Below are 18,672 nucleotides of genomic sequence, written 5' to 3'. Positions count from 1 at the left end.
ATGCATCAGTGTAGAATCTAGGACTTGTGGGGAGGGGGTGGATATTTGGCAGCGGATTTCCCATTCCAGTATTTACCTTACAACTAAGGGAACCAAGACCGCCAGTATAAGCTGCAAGCAATTAAAGTACAAGGGACAGTAGTCTATTGAACAACATGTTACCTAGGAATCTGGTTCACAAATATGAATAGTATCAATGGCACATGCAATTTATATTTAACAATAGTCGATTTTTTAATCGCAAATGCCTATAAAAGAATTTGTTTTGAGTATTTTAAATTGAGACGATTTTTACAAACAACATGGCATTAGTGTAATAGTTGAATTCGCTGTAGCTATTTGGAACAAATGATTCATCAACTTGAAAGCCCCATCGACATTTGGAAAATATCATAAAAAACAGAACCTGACCTAGACGACATATAGCCATAAAAGACAGAATTTCAAATTCAGGCTACAAATTTATGTACTCGCCAAACGTTCATGGTATGAAACGTAAGAGGCCTGGTGTTTTTAATCTGAACTATGTGTTTGTAACTATGTACTTCTTTCTTCTTTTTATTAGCCTGTATCCCATATCTTCTAGGAGTCAGTATTTTAGTTATTGGATTTGGCAATATTAATGATAGAAGGAGGTCAGATACCTTTCTTGCCGCCATCCTCACCGCTCGCGACAGAGTTTCTGTAGCCCATATGTATGCGCGAAGTGTTATCCCATGTGAACGTATCAGAACGTTTCTGAACTATCCGCAAATCTTGTAACTACTGGGTACCAGGTCGGTATTCATCTAGTCAGATGTAGAAAACCGCCTAAAAGCCCTATCCAGGCAGGCCGGCACACCTCCTCCGAGGGGTTTGGATCCCGGGCCGAAGAGGCACCCCAATCCTGGAAGGAGCGCTAGCGCGCGTGGCTAACCGGCGGTGTTTTCCAGCTGTGTGATAAAATTCGAAGTCTTAAAATGTCTCTAATAAAGGCTGTAAATATCTATGTATTCCTCTGGAGAAAAGAAACATAATATTAATATTGATTACTAGCAGAGTATTTGTGGCTCTGAGCACTATGGGACTTAACATCTATGGTCATCAGTCCCCTAGAACTTAGAACTACTTAAACCTAACTAACCTAAGGACAGCACACAACACCCAGCCATCACGAGGCAGAGAAAATCCCTGGCCCCGCCGGGAATCGAACCCGGGAACCCGGGCGTGGGAAGCGAGAACGCTACCACACGACCACGAGATGCGGGCCCTAGCAGAGTACCCGGCGTTGTGCGGGTATGTATTTATTTCAACTCTATTAGTCAGTCTCCCTCTTCCCCCCACCCCCTCTGTCTATCTCGTCTTCCCCCCCTTTCCCTGTCCATCTCCTCCTCCACCTCTTTGCGTGCCGTACAATGAAATAATTCCGTAAACACATTCAGTGCCATATGTAGATACTGTCTGCTAAATGTGTTGCGAATACAGTTAGTATCAGAGAAGTAATAAATTCAAACGTCATGCACGATGCGGCAGTTTTTCACGCATCTCAGTCTTTATGACGTCATTTCTCCTGAACTAAATAGTTTTACAGGTACATCCAAGAGGAGTACGTGAAGACTGTCTGCAAAAATGTCACGAATACAGTTACAGTGAAGAAGTAATAAATTAAAACTTCACGCCTTACGGGAAAATGAACAGCGAAAATGTAGTAAGCGACCGACTTTCTTCTTTTCACCATTATGTGGGGGTGTTGGGGATAAAGAGTTTCGTAAACGTTTGAAACGTAAAGTTTGTTGCAAGTCACTAAGCGATGTCGTTCCCAAATACTGCATGAATAAAAGCTGGGTATTCGCGCATCGTTGCCTACGCCTTTTTTTCGTTCCCACCCTTACCCCTTTGATAGGTTGGTTGTTCTTACCCGCACAGCGGTTCATTTCAGACAGTAAGTGATATGTGTACAAAGTTTGGTTGAAATCGGGCAAGTGGTTTCGGAGGAGATGTGGGACACACATTTATTCATTCATTCATATATACATACATTTTTATAGTATGTATGAGTATCTTTTATTCTCCTGATTCGATATTTAGGAAATACAGTCCATACGGTGCCCCCAGTTACGTTGAACTAGCGATTTGACGCAGACAGACATACAAGAAAGTTTTGGAAAAACTTTAAACCACGATGTCTTTTTTCCGTGATCCGATTTTGGTGAACTGAAGCCTACACGGTACCCCAAACTACGCTCAAGCTACCTGTGAAAACCCTATGACAATTCATCTAGTAAATTTGGAAATTAGCGTCTTCACAGACAAATAGACAGACATGACGGTTTTACAGATTTGCTATTCGTGCAGGTGGTGATAATAATAATAATAATAATATTAATAATAATAATATTGGTTACATCGGGAACACTTGCCGGAGGGCCCTCTAAACATCTAGAACAAAAGACCAGTATCGTTCAATGCAAAGTTAAAGCATTACTACAGCATTATCCGTCCGGAGGTCTTCTACGCTTCTGAATGGCTAGTAATGAGCAAAAAAGGCATCATCGAAAAACTGGAGGCCAAGGAAAGGAAGATATTGAGAATGATCTTAGGTCCCGTCAAAGAGTATGGGGAATATAGAAGACGTCATAATCATGAACCGTATTCTCACATAGAGAAGATAACCGATACCATCTGGAAAAGAAAGATTATGTTTTACGGACGTATGACCCGAATGAGCCCTGGAAGACTCGCCAGTCGTACGATCACCTACTTTCAGGAGAAGAAAACAAAATGGGCCTTGTTCACAGAGGTGAAGAAAGATCTTAGAGAAAATCCAAAAGTAAAAACAGGAAAAGATTGGACCCAGCAGAGAAAGGAGGAAAACCGAAACGAATGCGGGAGCACTGGGCAAACATCAGAACACGTAAAGCAAAACAGCTGAAATAATGGGGTCCAAAGATGGCCTATACGAAATGAATGAATGAATGAATGAATGAATATTAATAATAATACTGCTACTACTACTACTAATAATAATAATAATTCCCGAGGAGGCCCGGGAAAAGAATAGGCCTCCGGTATGTTCTGCCAGTCGTAAAAGGCGACGAAAAGAACAAACCACTAATAGGGCTAACCCCCCTTTTAGTGTGATTAGTTGGTTCAGGACAGAACTAAAGAAGCCTCGGACAAGCGCCGTCATGGTCGGGGACGACGCTTGAACCCTATGCCCGCCCACAATGGTAACGACACTGCTAGCCAACTGGAAAATGATTCAAATCCAAATAGAGGTGTTTTGCAGGATATGCTTCCTGCAACCACCCTAGAAGGAAAACAAAGACAGAGGATGAGATGGTCAGATGAAGTTAATCGACACCTCATGTTCTGTTATTACCAAGCAACAAACCTAGGAACCAACACAACTGGATACAGATCACAAGTATACACTACATTTATTACCAGATACCCAGAATTAAAATTTTTAACAGAACAACGACTAGCTGATCAGATCCGTGTAATAATCAAAAATAACAGGATACCCCAGTCAGAATTAGAAAACATCAAACAACAAGTACAACAAATACTGGAACAAAATAATGTGCAATCAGAAGAAGAAGAAAATACAGTAATGGATTCAAACATCCCAGAGCAAACAAACGAAGAACAACACGCATCAATTAAACAGTCAGAGGAAAACGAAATCTTAAGACAGCCACCAGAACAAGCACAAATAGAACACGAAGTGACACACATGTTAGATATAGAAGAAAAATTTCAGCTGACATATATAGAATACAAAGACACAAATACAGACATTAGACCATTCTTGCATAGACCGCCAAATAACCCACAAGTCGAAACAACAATAAAAACTATCAACACAATCATACACAGCAAAATAAATGAAAACACAACTATGGAAGAGTTACAACTACTGGTTTATATAGGAGCACTCACTACACTAAATATACACACTTGGCAGGGATCAGAACCAACCAACACACAGAAGAAACCCACAAAACCAGCATGGCAACACAGGCTACAGATCAGAATAGAAAAACTGAGAAAAGACATCGGACAGCTAACATAATTTATAAGAAATGAAATGTCAGAAAAAAAACGAAAAAGGTTAGGTAAAATCTCACAACAAGAAGTGATAGAGCAATTAGATGAAAATAAAACAGATGCCTATAAATATCTAGGATACAGACAAAAAATAGGAATAGATAATAGAAATATTAAAGAAGAACTAAAAGAAAAATATAGACAAAGACTAACAAAAATACTGAAAACAGAATTGACAGAAAGAAACAAGACAAAAGCCATAAATACTTATGCTATACCAATATTGACCTACTCATTTGGAGTAGTGAAATGGAGTAACACAGACCTAGAACCACTCAATACACTTACACGATCACAATACCACAAACATAGAATACATCACATACATTAAGAAGAAAGGAAGGAGGAAGGGGATTTATCGACATAAAAAACCTACATTATGGACAGGTAGACAATTTAAGAAAATTCTTTATAGAACCAGCAGAAACTAGCAAAATACACAAAGCAATCACTCATATAAATACATCGGCTACACCACTGCAATTTCATAACCACTTCTACAACCCTTTAGATCACATAACATCAACAGATACGAAGAAAGTAAATTGGAAAAAGAAAACACTACATGGCAAGCACCCGTATCATCTAACACAGCCACACATCGATCAAGACGCATCCAACACATGGCTAAGAAAAGGCAATATTTACAGTGAGACGGAAGGATTCATGATTGCAATACAGCATCAAACAATAAACACCAGATATTACAGCAAGCATATTATTAAAGATCCCAATACCACAACAGATAAATGCAGGCTTTGCAAACAACAAATAGAAACAGTAGATCACATCGCAAGCGGATGTACATTACTAGCAAATACAGAATACCCCCGAAGACATGACAATGTAGCAAAAATAATACATCAACAGCTTGCCTTACAACATAAACTTATAAAACAACATGTTCCCACATACAAGTATGCACCACAAAATGTACTGGAGAACGATGAATACAAATTATACTGGAACAGAACCATTATAACAGATAAAACAACGCCACATAACAAACCTGACATCATATTCACCAATAAAAAGAAGAAATTAACACAACTAATCGAAATATCCATACCCAATACAACAAATATACAAAAGAAAACAGGAGAAAAAATTGAAAAATACATCCAACTGGCTGAGGAAGTCAAGGACATGTGGCATCAGGATAAAGTTGACATTATACCAATTATACTATCAACTACAGGAGTCATACCACACAATATCCACCAGTACATCAATGCAATACAGCTACATCCAAACTTATATATACAACTACAGAAATCTGTAATTATTGACACTTGTTCAATTACCCGAAAGTTCCTAAATGCAATGTAACATATACCGTACAGTTAAAAGGAAGTCACGCTTGATCAAGGTCCGCGTCACCTTCCATTTTTAACCAGACATAACGTCTGAGACAAGAAAGAAATAATAATAATGATAAGAGATCCGTCTCCACGTGGAGGACATGGACAACGACAAGAGCAGAGAAGAGTGCTTGACGTACCCGTAATCAGCTAGCCTGTCTCTCCTCAATGGGATGTAGCGGGTAAGTGGCCAATTCAAGACCCATCATAACAAATCAGTTGGTGAGCCACAAAAATAAAGCAGCAAGGGTGAAAAAAAAAGAAGGAATAATCCTCTTTTCTCAAAACAAAGCGGTGCATTTTATAGGAAGTCTGTTTTACTCGGCAACGAACTCGTGGCCCACTGCCCATCACGAACAAAGCAGTGGCCTCTTGGCTACATCGGGAACGCTTGCCGGAGGGCCCTCTAAACTGCAAAGAACGGCGAGCCTCAGAAACTTTTCTTATCTGTAGCCATTAAGTCGGCTCGCGGCCGCCGAGCTAACGGCTCAGATGCGTAACGCCGGCGAAGTTGCGCTTCGCGGAGTTAATCCAGCAATCAATCTCTGGATGTGTGAAAATGTGAAAACTTGGCGCGGTTGAAAATTAGATAGAAGTAGCAATCCGGTTAGACGCGACGCGAGATTGGATTAACTCGGCAGCAATTGCGCGGCGTTATGCGGGGCGAGCCATCAGCTACATTCGCAGCCGCCATGGTAAACTTGGGGGAGCGCGCTGTGGATGTAGCCGGCCATAAAGCAGCGACCGCCGCCAGCCGAGTGATTCACGAGCGCGGCCCTGCAACACTCGCCAGCACGCACACCCCCGTTCCTCATATATTAGAGCCGGACTCTGGCTTGGTCAACATGTACTTGGCAGACACTGATCAAGAAAAGGAGAAACAAGAAAGGGTCGCATTTGTCACTTGCCCACAGCTTAAACGAAGTTAATTACACAGTCACAACAGGCTCTTTACTGTCGCCAAAATGCTTTAACACTTTTGTTTGATCTTTCTGGCATTATTGCTAAAAATAGTCTGCATCCGATTTTGGTGGAGATCAAAATGTGGGAGGAAACAGAGCAGCGGTCACAAATGAATGGGAAGAAGGGATGGAACACTCGTCGACGACAAGGTCATTTGAGACTCGGCCGTATGCTTTACAAAGGAACCATCCCAGCACTTGCCTTCAGAGATTAAGGGAAACTTAAATCTGGATGGTGGAAGAATTTGAACCACCGTCCTCCTGAAAGTCTTTTTAACAATGCGACGAGACCGCGGTTATGTGGGTGACTGGGATACGTGTGAAGAGGAAAAAGATTAAGAACATCACAGAGGCTAACTACCTCCAAACCAGAATTGCAGTGCTTTTCTGATCCCGCACTGGTCATGGTCTTCAATTCCTCTTTCGTTTTTTGATTATTGTGATACCCAAAATTCGAAATTGAAGAGAAATAAAACCAGAATTCCGCATACGACGCGACACACTCTGTTTGATGTATACGGAGTTTTTTTATAAAATGGAGTCTATAAACATTGTCCTGAAAACTGTAAATCAGTGACATCTGTGCCCAGGAAAGGTTCAGGCAATATCCGCTAATCCTCCTGCCCGATATACTCAGCTTGCCCGGCACGTAGAACATACGGCCTGCTTTAAAATACGTCAAAAATAAAATATAGTCCATGCCTGCGGGTGTTTGGTACAGGCAGGCCTTGACTCATAGGGACCGCTTCCGGTCGACGCGACTCTAAGGGGTGCAGGTAGGCCGTTACTTAGCTACCACGCAAATTTCACATATTCTTTTAGCGCGTACATTTCATTTTGCGCATTTTTCATATAACATTACAAAAGGTCCCTAGAAACTATCAACATAGGTCAGAAAATCCTTCTCTATGATTTACGAAAAACGTTACCCGTAGCGACCTCCAATCTTCACACCTGCGTATTTATTTACATCCTTCTTTACAAATGGTCTTGGTATCTGATTTTAGTTCGTTTAATCGCCTATTTTTCTGGATTTTGTTTACATCATAGTAGCTTGTTTTGTTTTGACTGATGTGGGGTGGGAGCATTCATGACCATCTTATTGGTTCCTATTTCTTCCCAAAATGTCTTGCAGGACAAAACGTGCCTACTGATTCTCAGGATGAGGTGCTTCATATACTTGATAAAGTACTTTAAATGTCCCCCAAACGAATGTGGTTTATGCACGATGGTGCTCCACCTCACTTTAATAGTTCGCTGGAATATCGATAACCAGTTTCAAAATCAATCGATTCGTCGAGGAGGACCTATTGCATGATCTGACAGATCACCAGAGTTGAATCATTTGGATTTTTATCTCCGGGGAAATTTGAAATTCTTGGTGCGTTCAGTTTCTGTACTTATTGTCGATGCTCTGAGGGAGCAACGAAAAATGTGATATGACTAAATACGAGGCACTCTGGGAATTTTCAGCAGAGTACGGCAAAGCAGGGAACGCAAGCCCAGAGCGTGGATCGAAACAGGAGGTCCTTCGAGGAATATTTGTAAACATGCATTTTAAATGTATGACATGTGCAATATTAGCATACAGTCATGTAACTCACTAACAAATGACCTTCGGACACACATTCATGTGGAGTTTTTGTAATATTTTCATATCACGAATACATCCCTTCCTTTATGGACAGATATTTGTAAACATCCTATACACACATGCTGTTTCAGGAGGAATAATAAATGTTTGGGAGGTGCAAGTTTAGATTAGCTCGAATCAACCTTTCATATGAAATGGCTGTTATTGGTTGCTGAGATGAGTTTTCATTTCGCGTGCTGGCACTCCATTTGCTATGCGTTTATTTATCGAGTATCATCTTTCTTTTAAGCCCAAGTTGTGAAGTTGTGCTCGAGCTGGCATAACTGAATTTTTCAAATGCGACTGCGATTTGTTTTCTGTCGTTAAACACACCGTACGTATTTACAAATGCTGAATGTTCACAATACGGTATTTCTGTACGGGTATTATAACTGAAATGCTGATGCTATTTGTAGAGAATACGTAGACGACTTCCTAAGGCAGCTTATCAAATGGAAGAGTGTTTATTCGTGTATTCACTGAACTGCGCCAGACCGCTGCAGTGCCCAGCAGTCATTTACTGGAAGTGCAAATGAAGAGAGTGTGATTCATGTAGAAAACATTACTCAGATGCACAACGTAGTCCATCAACAAGCACACACAAAAATTCTACACTTATCGCTATCCAACATATAAGAATACAGTGGACATTACGTATGCATGGCCTGTATCGTTATTATTTACATCCGTTTCAAATCCTTTGATGAAATGAAAGTAGAGGGTTGGAATTTCGCCGTTGGATACTTGCAAATCGCAGGGTACCCCGTTAATGCTGTTTACTGATGGAGCAACTTTCAATCGTAACGGTATGAATAACACCCGTAACTCACATCGACGGTCCGACGAAAACCCACCGGCCTTTGTCAAGATACATTTGCTCCTTGTAAAAGTGTCGTGAGGTATGATGGACAATCAGCTGGCTGGCCCTGTTGTATTATCGCATCGCCTTACACGGCTCCGTCGTTTAGACATTTTCTAAACCTAGTACCCAGCATTATTGGATGAGGTTGTTTTCTCTACAAGAATGGATGTGTTCTTCCAGCATGACGGCGACTTTTCACATCTTAGTCGTCACGTGATACATCACCGTAACCTAACATTCCTCCGAGAATGGATCGGTAGAGATGGTCACGGCTCTTGGTCACCTTACCCCTCTAGATTTTTGCCTGTGGGGGTGGATTAAAGGCGAAGTCCACACAGAAATCGTAAAAATAAGAGACGAGATGATTGTCAGGATTATAAATAGTGCCACTCTCATAAAAGAGCAAAAAGAAGACAGGAAAAGAGCTATAGAGGAGTCAGTAAACGAAGATGTTTGTCAGTTCGTGGCTTTCAGCTGCTACGTGAACGACTGCTGGCAAAACCAATAGTCGTCCGAAGAGCTGTGGCACCGGTGACGCGTTGCCATGGGGACCTACTCAAAATTGTTTAACGTGATTGGTTGAGCTGGACGTGCGAAGGAGCCGCAACAGGCCCGCTAGAACTGTCGGGTGCACACGTGGTTTTGCCACGAGAATTCCAAAGTATGTTGTAGCCAGAGATGGAATTTATGAAAATTAACTTCGAACTTGTGATCTCTCAGGTTTTCTCGGTGTATGTGATTAATGATGCACTCTGGGGTGTTCAGACAATTTGTTCTTTGCATTTTGTGCAACTAATCGGCTGACCACCAGGAAGACCTCCGTTAACTTCGAGTATTCCTTTCGATTACATTCTCATAGCTATATCTCTGTAACCACGAAAAACCGGACACACGTTTTATGGAATGTTTCATTCGTATTAGCCTATACTACAGTCTCTTAAAATATTAACTATTTCTCCTGAAAGAGACTCTGTATATGAGATATATCTGTTAATCAGATTGGAAACCCAGAAACTGATAATGGCAAAATAAAATGAAGACCATTTAACTTCATTGATTTCCCGTGATTAACGATACTTCCGCGTTCCTTAGAACACCATCAACGATGGAAAGCTTTCACCGTCAAAAATTCTATTTTGCCTCCCCCCCCCCCCCCCCCCGTCCCCTCCTCCCTCCTCCTGACCCAGTGAGTCCATGCATCTTCCTTTTGCGTCATCAACTCTCTGGACTGGTTTGATGCGGCCAGCCACTACTCCCTGTCCTCTACTAATGTCTTCACCTCAGAGTAGCATGTGCAGCCTACGTCCTCTATTATTTCTTGAATTTGCTCCTATCTCTGCCTTCCCAATAGCTCTTACACAGTACAGCTCCTTCTAGTACCACGGACGTTACTCCTTGACGTCTTAACACATACCCTACAATCCTGTCTCTTCTTCTTGTCTGTGTCATCGTTACGTTCCTAGCCTCACCGATTATGCGAGGAACCTCATTTCTTAACAGCTCAACTAATTTTTGCAACATCCTTCTACAGCACCCCACCTCAAACGCTCCGATTCTCTTATTTTCCGGTTTTCCAGTCCATACAATGCTGTGCCCCAAAAACGAGGGTCTTGAAAAACCACGTTACGCTTCATTATGGCAGTTCAATTAACTTTTATTGAATGCTGGACTAGACTTCTATGTGACATAGATACCTGGCAATATCTTTCAAGATAGTCGCCGAATATCTGTAGACAATCGTGCAATTCCTCGAAGGTAGAAACCTGCTCCTTCCTCGCGGAGCCACTCGAGCATCGTTGAAAAATCGTTGAAAAATCTCTGCCTCTCCTCCTCGATGTTCTTTCAGCTTGCCGAAGAGATGGAAATCACTTAATGCAAGAGCGCAGAACCCAGTGTGAGCGCAGTTCCCGACACTGCAGGCAACGTCCGGAATGAGCGCTGCCTACTGAGGTGAGCATCTGCTGAGCACCATCCGCGACAGTCAGTCTGAGACTGCTGCTAATCAGTCCCTCAAGGCATGCCGATGTCTACCAGCTCCCTTCCCTATCAGCATCACCTACGTCTGTGCGGCATTAGGCAAGTCGTTGGCACCATTTCACTACGCCTGGATGCGACTGAATTTTGCTCACATACTGCCAGAATTTCACGGTGAGTCTGTGCCTAATTTAGACGTTTTGCCCGAAGGAATCGCTCGCATACTGTCACGCGCCATTTCACCGCACGCTGTGGTGTATCTGTGATCCGTGCCCCAGGAGAACCGGGTCTGCAGGCGAAGAAGAGCATGTACCGACAATGCGCCACTCTTGTTGCGCAATGGTGCCGCATGGTTATAATTAAACTGTCCATGTTCCGAGAGTTGTAGTGCAATAAGTATACACCGCACGACGCTGAAATATCGTATGCACGTTCATTAATCGAAGAGCTCGCGGAGGATGCTGAAAAAAATAATGGATCCACTTTCTGCCACCAGGTGAAAATATGGCCCTCTAAGGAGTCAGAATGTGATGTGGGTGCAGGAAAACGGTAGGAAGGATTAAATACATGATATACCGGTGGTTTTTTGGCGTGTCTATTATGGTACGGGTACAATTTGCATGTAACCTACCAAGCAACATGTTGCAACATTAAGAGGCATGGTCGAAAGCTGCTCGCAGCATATCCTGCGTAATAAGAGCGATATCTACATGCACATTTACATTTATACTCCGCAAGCCACCCAACGGCGTGTGGCGGAGGGTACTTTACGTGCCACTGTCATTACCTCCCTCTCCTGTTACAGTTGCGTATGGTTCGCGGGAAGAACGACTGCCGGAAAGCCTCCGTGCGCTCTCGAATCTCTCTAATTTTACGTTCGTGATCTCCTAGGGAGGTATAAGTAGGGGGAAGCAATATATTCGAGACCTCATCCAGAAATGCACCCTCTCGAAACCTGGACAGCAAGCTACACCACGATGCAGAGCGTCTCGCTTGCAGAGTGTGCCACTTGAGTTTGCTGAACATCCCCGTAACGCTATCACGCTTACCAAATAACCCTGTGACGAAACGCGCCGCTCTTCTCTGGATCTTCTCTATCTCCTCTGTCAACCCGACCTGGTACGGATCCCACACTGATGAGCAATACTCAAGTATAGGTCGAACGAGTGTTTTGTAAGCCAACTCATTTGTTGATGGACTACATTTTCTAAGGACTCTCCCAATGAATCTCAACCTGATACCCGCCTTACCAACAATTAATTTTATATGATCATTCCACTTCAAATCGTTCCGTACGCATACTCCCAGATATTTTACAGAAGTAACTGCTACCAGTGTTTGTTCCGCTATCATATGATCATACAATAAAGGATCCTTCTTTCCTCCAGATCAGGAAGTGTCGGGGTACATCCCTAATAGATCTTTCAGGTATCCGGACAACCACAAGTCATATGGATTTAGGTCGCGAGATCTGGAAGGTCACATATTTTTAAAGCCCTTGATATGATGCGGTCATTACCGAAGGTATCTCGAAGCAAATCATCCACCTTGCAAGCGACATGTACTGTGGCGCCATCTTGCATGAAAATAGTGGTGTAGACACAGTTGCGTTCTAGTAAATTTCGAAGGAGCGCTTTATAACGTGCAGGTGTCACCATTTAGCAGTTCCGCGAGGTATCATCGCCATGAAAGAAAACGGACCGACAATGCAGGAGGTTGTGAAACTACACCACAGTCACCTAAGCTGAGTGCAGTGGATGTTCCTGGACAACATGCGGCGAAGTAGAATCCTATATGTGACACTTCTGCGCATTAACGGCACCGTGCAGGGCAAAATGTGTCTCGTGCGTCGGAAGAATATTCCCCGGCCAAATGTCATCTATTTTCATGCACGTCAAAACACGAAGTGCAAAGTGACGACGTTGTTGTAGCTTATCTTGGGCTTCGTTTGATGCACATTCTAAACCTCGTAGAGATAACAGTGTAAAACACTACACATAATCTTTTGAACTGTTGACCTGGAGAGAGAATTCCCGTGACACAGCTAGAGCACTGGCTGCAGAACTTGAGGCATCTGCTGTACGGTCGGCTATAGATTAGATTAAATTAGATTTAGATTAGATTAGTTTTTCGTTCCATAGATCCGTGCTGAGAAGATCCTCGTGGATGTGGAACATGTCAATTTTTTTTTAAAGCTGAAATAACAATACTAGTAGTATGAATACATACAATACATCATTTGTTTCTATTAAAAAATTCATCAATGGAGTAGAAGGAGTTGGCCACTACTAAGTCTTTCAGGCTCCTTTTAAACTGATCTTTATTTGTAACTAAATTTTTTATGTTTGCTGGCAAATTATTGAAGATGAGTGTTCCTGAGTAGTGGACCCCTTTTTGAACTAAAGTAAGTGCTTGTAAGTCCTTGTGCAGATCATTTTTGTTCCTCGTATTGTATGTATGAACTGAGCTGTTTGTTGGAAAAAGAGGTATATTATTTAGGACAAATTTCATTAAGAAGTAAATATACTGAGAGGCAGTAGTTAGTATACCCAGTTCTTTGAACAGGTTCCTACAGGACGTCCGTGAATTTACTCCACAAATAATACGTATTACACGCTTTTGGACTCTGAAAACTTTTGTTTGACTTGAAGAGTTACCCCAAAATATTATACCATATGACATTATGGAATGAAAGTAGGCAAAGTATGCAAGCTTTTTTATTTTTATGTCGCCTATGTCTGCTAACACTCGAATTGCAAATACAGATTTGTTAAGGCGTTTATGGAGTTCTGTGGTGTGCTCCTCCCAACTGAACTTATTATCATGTTGTAATCCCAGGAATTTAAGACTGTCGACCTCTTCTGTCTGCTCTTCTTCATACTTTGTGCATATGCTGGGTGGATACCTCTTACAGGTTCTGAATTGCATGTAGTGAGTCTTTTCGAAGTTTAATGTCAGTCAGTTGGCTTTAAACCATGTATTAATATCCATGAAAATATCATTAGCTAATCTTACTAGAACTACACTCGACATACTATTTATTGCAATACTTGTGTCATCTGCAAACAAAACGAACTCTGCTTCTGGCAGTGTAACTGATGAGAGATCATTAATGTACACAAGAAAAAGCAAAGGCCCTCTGATGGATCCTTGTGGGACACCACATGTAATTTCTTCCCATTCTGATGATGACTGATGACTTAATTCACTAGTCCCTTGCACTGACACCCTTTGTTTCCTGTTAGTAAGGTATGACTTGAACCATTTTGCAGCACTGCCCGTGACACGATAGAATTCTAATTTATTTAAAAGGATGTTGTGGCTACATCAACAACTGCTATGGAAATGGGCGGCCATCTGTTCCCTGCTGTATCATGCAATTCACTTGTTTCTTCTAATTTCCTGATCATATTGTATAGCCCATCTACTGACGTGGGGCCTCGTCACAGCTGTTTCTGTCGGCAATATTTCCGCAATGCTGTGCTGCAACTGCTGCCGTTCCGATAAAATAAGTTAACCAGCAGTGCGCCGTCTTTCCTCTCAATAACCATACCGTTTCGTACAGGAAACCTCAACCTTATTAGCTCTTTACAGCAACAGGCGCTTGTCAAATGAAATCAACATGTGTCACCAAGCGCCAAACAGGAAAGTGATATCAAAAGAGGGAACATGTCAGAATTGGAGAAATTGCAAAGGAATTCTCCTTTATCAAAGACACTGTTATTGCAGTTTCACATTATATAACTACTAACAGCCCTACATTTTCACCTGGTGGCAGAAAGAGAATTTTTTTTTTCCAGCGTACTCCGCAAGCACAGCGTCCTGCGATGTACACAGTCCACACTGCAGCACTCGGAACGTCAGTTTTATTATAACTACCCGGCTTCAACATGGGATGAGCTACGAAGAAATTCCAACCTCCTCCACAAATATAAAATATAAGAGAACTGAAAGCGGTCTGCTGAGGGTGCAGAGTGCAGTACTCACCGATTTTGCCGCCCGGGCTGTAGGGGTCGTAGCTGCCGCCAGAGGAGAGGGGCGAGGCGTAGCCGTTGGGGAGCGCGGCGGGCGCGCCCGCGGAGGCGGCGCCGCCGAACAGGGGGTGCGGGGGCGGCGAGGGCGCCGCGTTGCTGCCGGGCGACGACAGCCAGTCGCTGTCGAGGCGCGCCCGCTTGGCGGGCCCCGGGCCCGGGCCGGGCCCCGCGCCCGGCGAGCTGATGGCAGCGAACAGCGAGCCCGCCTCCCGCGGCTCCGTCTTGACGACGAGCGCGTCCGACACGGAGGCGGGCGACGCGTGGCCCGGCAGCGCGCCCACCGCCACCGCCGCCGCGGCCGCCGCCGACGCCGAGGCCGACGCCGAGGGCAGCGCGCCGTCCGGGCCCGCCGCCCCGCGGAACAGCTCCATCGCTAGCGCGCGATCTCGCTCAGGCGCCGTCCTGCGCCCGCCATGGTTACCGCGCCGCGCTCATGCCATGCGCCTGCAACACCGAGAACGCCACCACCCATTACTACCAGCTACCTGCTCTCTCGCTACGACAGCCGGCGGCGCCACATACGCGCAGCAGGCACACACCGAAACGGTCCAGGGCCACGACCCCCTACGCCGAGCCACGTCGCGTGCCCTGATCCCGCAGTAAGGAAGACCAGGGCGCATACGTCACAGCGCGTAACACCACTGGTCTTACACGAGTGCCAGCGGAGAGTGGGTAGCTATTGAGCCGTGGCGCTCGTTACTGGCGCGCCAGTCTCTTGGATGTCCATTATCGATCCTTCGATGTTTCTTATCTTTGCTTGCCTTGTTGTTTTCCGCATTCGCGGGGCGAGTGGCAGTTGACGTTTGCTCGGACTACCTGCTGAGACGCCGCGAGGTACGAGACGGGATGCAACCACGTATAGATGGAGTTGGTTGTACGCGGTCTCCCGGTTCAGCATGGAGGGTATGTGTTGGCTGCCTGCCTGTCTGCTCCCCTGATTTTGCTCGCCGTGCCTTGTGGCCGCCTAGCTTGGGATGCTGCCCGGTGTATCCTACACGAGCCATACCGGACGTCCAGCAGAAGTTAAGCAGCCTTGTGTTTCTTTAAAGAAAAGGAGCAAATGTATAAGACCTTTTGTAACCAATTTTGGTGGCCTCTTAAGTGTGGCCTTCGCGTTTACACTGCCTTTGGGGAGAGCTAATTCTTTTAAATTTACATAGTTGTGGTTCCCACCGGCCGGAGTGGCCGAGTGGTTCTAGGCGCTATAGTCTGGAACCGCACGACCGCTACGGTCGCAGGTTCGAATCATGCCTCGCGCATGGATGTGTGTGATGTTCTTAGGTTAGTTAGGTTTACGTAGTTCTAAGTTCTAGGGGACTGATGACCTTCGATGTTAAGTCCCATAGAGCTCAGAGCCATTAGAACCATTTTTAGTTGTGGTTCCCTGTCCTTTATAATCTTTTGGGGGTTCCTTCCTTGTGCTTGATTAAATGTTTACTTGTATAGCGGGAAGTGACTCCTGGTTAAAACTCGGAGAAGGTGTTTGATGGTACTGCCGCTTCCGGCATTTGTCTTTTCAATTAAGTGTTGTCATCTCTTCGAGTGACCTGGTGTAACTCCCCTTTAATTAATCCTGGTTTATGTGTACTTAATTTTGAATTGGCCATTTGAATTAATATTTTGGAGCGCAGTATAGCACTAAGGCAACCTCATTGTATACCACCCTGCGCCCCGGTCTAGTACTTTAGTTTTCGGTGGCATGAATTAGCTCCACTACCGGTTTTACTGATGTGCTCCCTTCAAAATCTTGTCTTGTATAAGTTTGCCCCATATCTGTCTGGGAACACAGAGATGAGCTTTAGTGTGACTTCAGTGCTAGTCAGTTAATGGAATCTTCATTTTGGCTTGACTTCCACTAAAGAGTTTGAGTGGAGCGTAGTGTGTTTGATTTGTTATTCATTTAATTACTGTAAGTTTGTTTATTTAATGGGGAGCAAGACATTTAAAGACGGTTGGTATTAACTCCCCTAGTTGCGGGGTGTTGCTAATTCGTTCCAAACGGCCTACTAATTATTCAATGGCAAGGCTGTTGATTAGTTGGTGACTGTGAGTACAAATTCACGCTATTTATTTGCTACCGAAATTGTTGAAGTGTCTGTGTCGTGATTCAATCACTAGCTACATGTTTGAGCTGAATTGCTATAAACCTTACATTGCCTCCGTAAAATTTGTTGCCAGCAGAAACCCTTAAGACAACTAACTTTTTTCACTGCTTATCTTAACCTTTACTGGGAACAATATTTCATGTAGTTAAATTTTGTCTTAAAATGTGTATTTCTCTGATGTAATAAACGAGTGATAAAAGAAAAAAGCAAAGGGGCCTGGTCCTTCCCATTGTGTCCGGTTTGTAACACGTATCAGCAACTTCAAACGAATTTAATAATTGTTAACTGCACATTTAAATGCGCGCAAGCTCTCAACAGCACAAGACAAAGTTGAGACCTGTAGTGAGTGCCATTTCATTGACATATTGATTCGCAGTGGGCCCTGCACAGACCCGAGCGTTCGCGAAGTATAGAGGACAAGGTAACTCGGCCCCTGTGAAAACTACGGGCGCTGCAACGAAACCTGTGACGTCACACTTAGTAGGCTTGTCCGCCACACTTCGCGAACGCTCGGAACCGTGCATGGCTCAGTGGAAATCAGCATGGCAATGACACGGTACCCACTAAAAATTTTAACTTTGTCTTGTGCTATCGAGAGCTTGCATGCATTCAAACGCGCAGTTAAGAATTACTAAACTCGTCTGAAGTAGTTACTTGTGCTCCGCCGGAAACGGATGCTGGCGCTCGTAAGATCTGTAGTGTCACGCGCTGTCACGTACGTGGGCCTCGAGGCGACTAGAGTGACGTCACAAGGTTGCTGCGTATCTCACGTCAGCTCCGGCGCGATCCTGTAGCCTCCGTAGTGGAATAAAGATGACCGCAACGCAAAACAACAACAAACCAGTGTCATATTCAGCCTACATCATCGATTCTCAACGTGTGCCCCCCCCCCCCCCCTCAGGACAGCGTGATAGCAATAAATGGGGGATGCGAGCTTATTGAAAAGAAAAAATATGAATTCATAAAATCGATTAATTTACTAAAAGAAAATTAGGCCAATTACATTCTGAAATCATAAAAAATTAAAATTCAGATTTAGACTGATATAGTGCACTTATAGGTAGCCTTGTACCAGAAGTACACGAAGCACTTAATAATTATCAGTAAGAAAAACTAAGGTACCCGTGGTCTAGGGGTGGCGTCTTTGATTCAAAATCAAAACGTCTTTGGTCCCGGGTTCGATCCCCGCCACTGCCTAAATTTTGATGAATAATCAGCATTGGCGGCCGAAGACTTCCGGCATAAGAAGTCAGCCTCATTCTGCCAACGGCCTTGTCAAAGAGGGCGGAGGAGCGGATAGAGGTTCAGGGCACTCTCTTGTCCTAGGGGTGGGAAATTGCCCCTAAAGGCGGAAGAATCAGCAATGATCAACGACATGAGGATGCAGAAGGCAATGGAAACCACTGGATTAAAGACACGTAACGTGTATCCACAGAACATGTGGCCTGTAATTGAAGAAGTGTCATGATGATCTCTCCATTGGCAAAAGATTCCGGAATAGTCCCCCATTCGGATCTACGGGAGGGGACTGCCAAGGAGGAGGTTACCATGAGAAAAAGATTGAATCAACGAAAGGATAACGTTCTACGAGTCGGGGCGTGGAATGTCAGAAGCTTGAACGTGGTAGGGAAACTAGAAAATCTGAAAAG

The 18,672-nt window shown here is 43.9% G+C and overlaps 1 protein-coding gene and 1 long non-coding RNA gene across 4 annotated transcripts in view; both read right to left on the bottom strand.

The window, feature by feature from the left end:
- LOC126474405 (ecdysone receptor) overlaps nt 1-15,040 on the bottom strand; it is a gene marked incomplete at its 5' end in the record, with an annotated part of 550,398 nt that extends 535,358 nt beyond the window's left edge. Inside the window, one exon of the mRNA XM_050101874.1 lies at nt 14,872-15,040. Within this exon, the coding sequence (XP_049957831.1) occupies nt 14,872-15,040 (169 nt within the window). The remainder of the gene's footprint in view (nt 1-14,871) is intronic.
- A 228-nt stretch (nt 15,041-15,268) lies between these two features.
- Nucleotides 15,269-18,672, bottom strand: part of LOC126473941 (uncharacterized) — a 1,011,672-nt gene continuing 1,008,268 nt past the window's right edge. For all 3 annotated transcript variants that reach the window (XR_007586542.1, XR_007586540.1, XR_007586541.1), the window contains one exon: nt 15,269-15,362. This is a non-coding gene — a long non-coding RNA (uncharacterized LOC126473941). The remainder of the gene's footprint in view (nt 15,363-18,672) is intronic.

This window comes from Schistocerca serialis, chromosome 4 (genome assembly GCF_023864345.2).
Source record: "Schistocerca serialis cubense isolate TAMUIC-IGC-003099 chromosome 4, iqSchSeri2.2, whole genome shotgun sequence".
Lineage (NCBI taxonomy): Eukaryota > Metazoa > Arthropoda > Insecta > Orthoptera > Acrididae > Schistocerca > Schistocerca serialis.
Note: the sequence above shows the minus strand (reverse complement) of the source record. Positions and strands in the feature narration are given on the sequence as shown.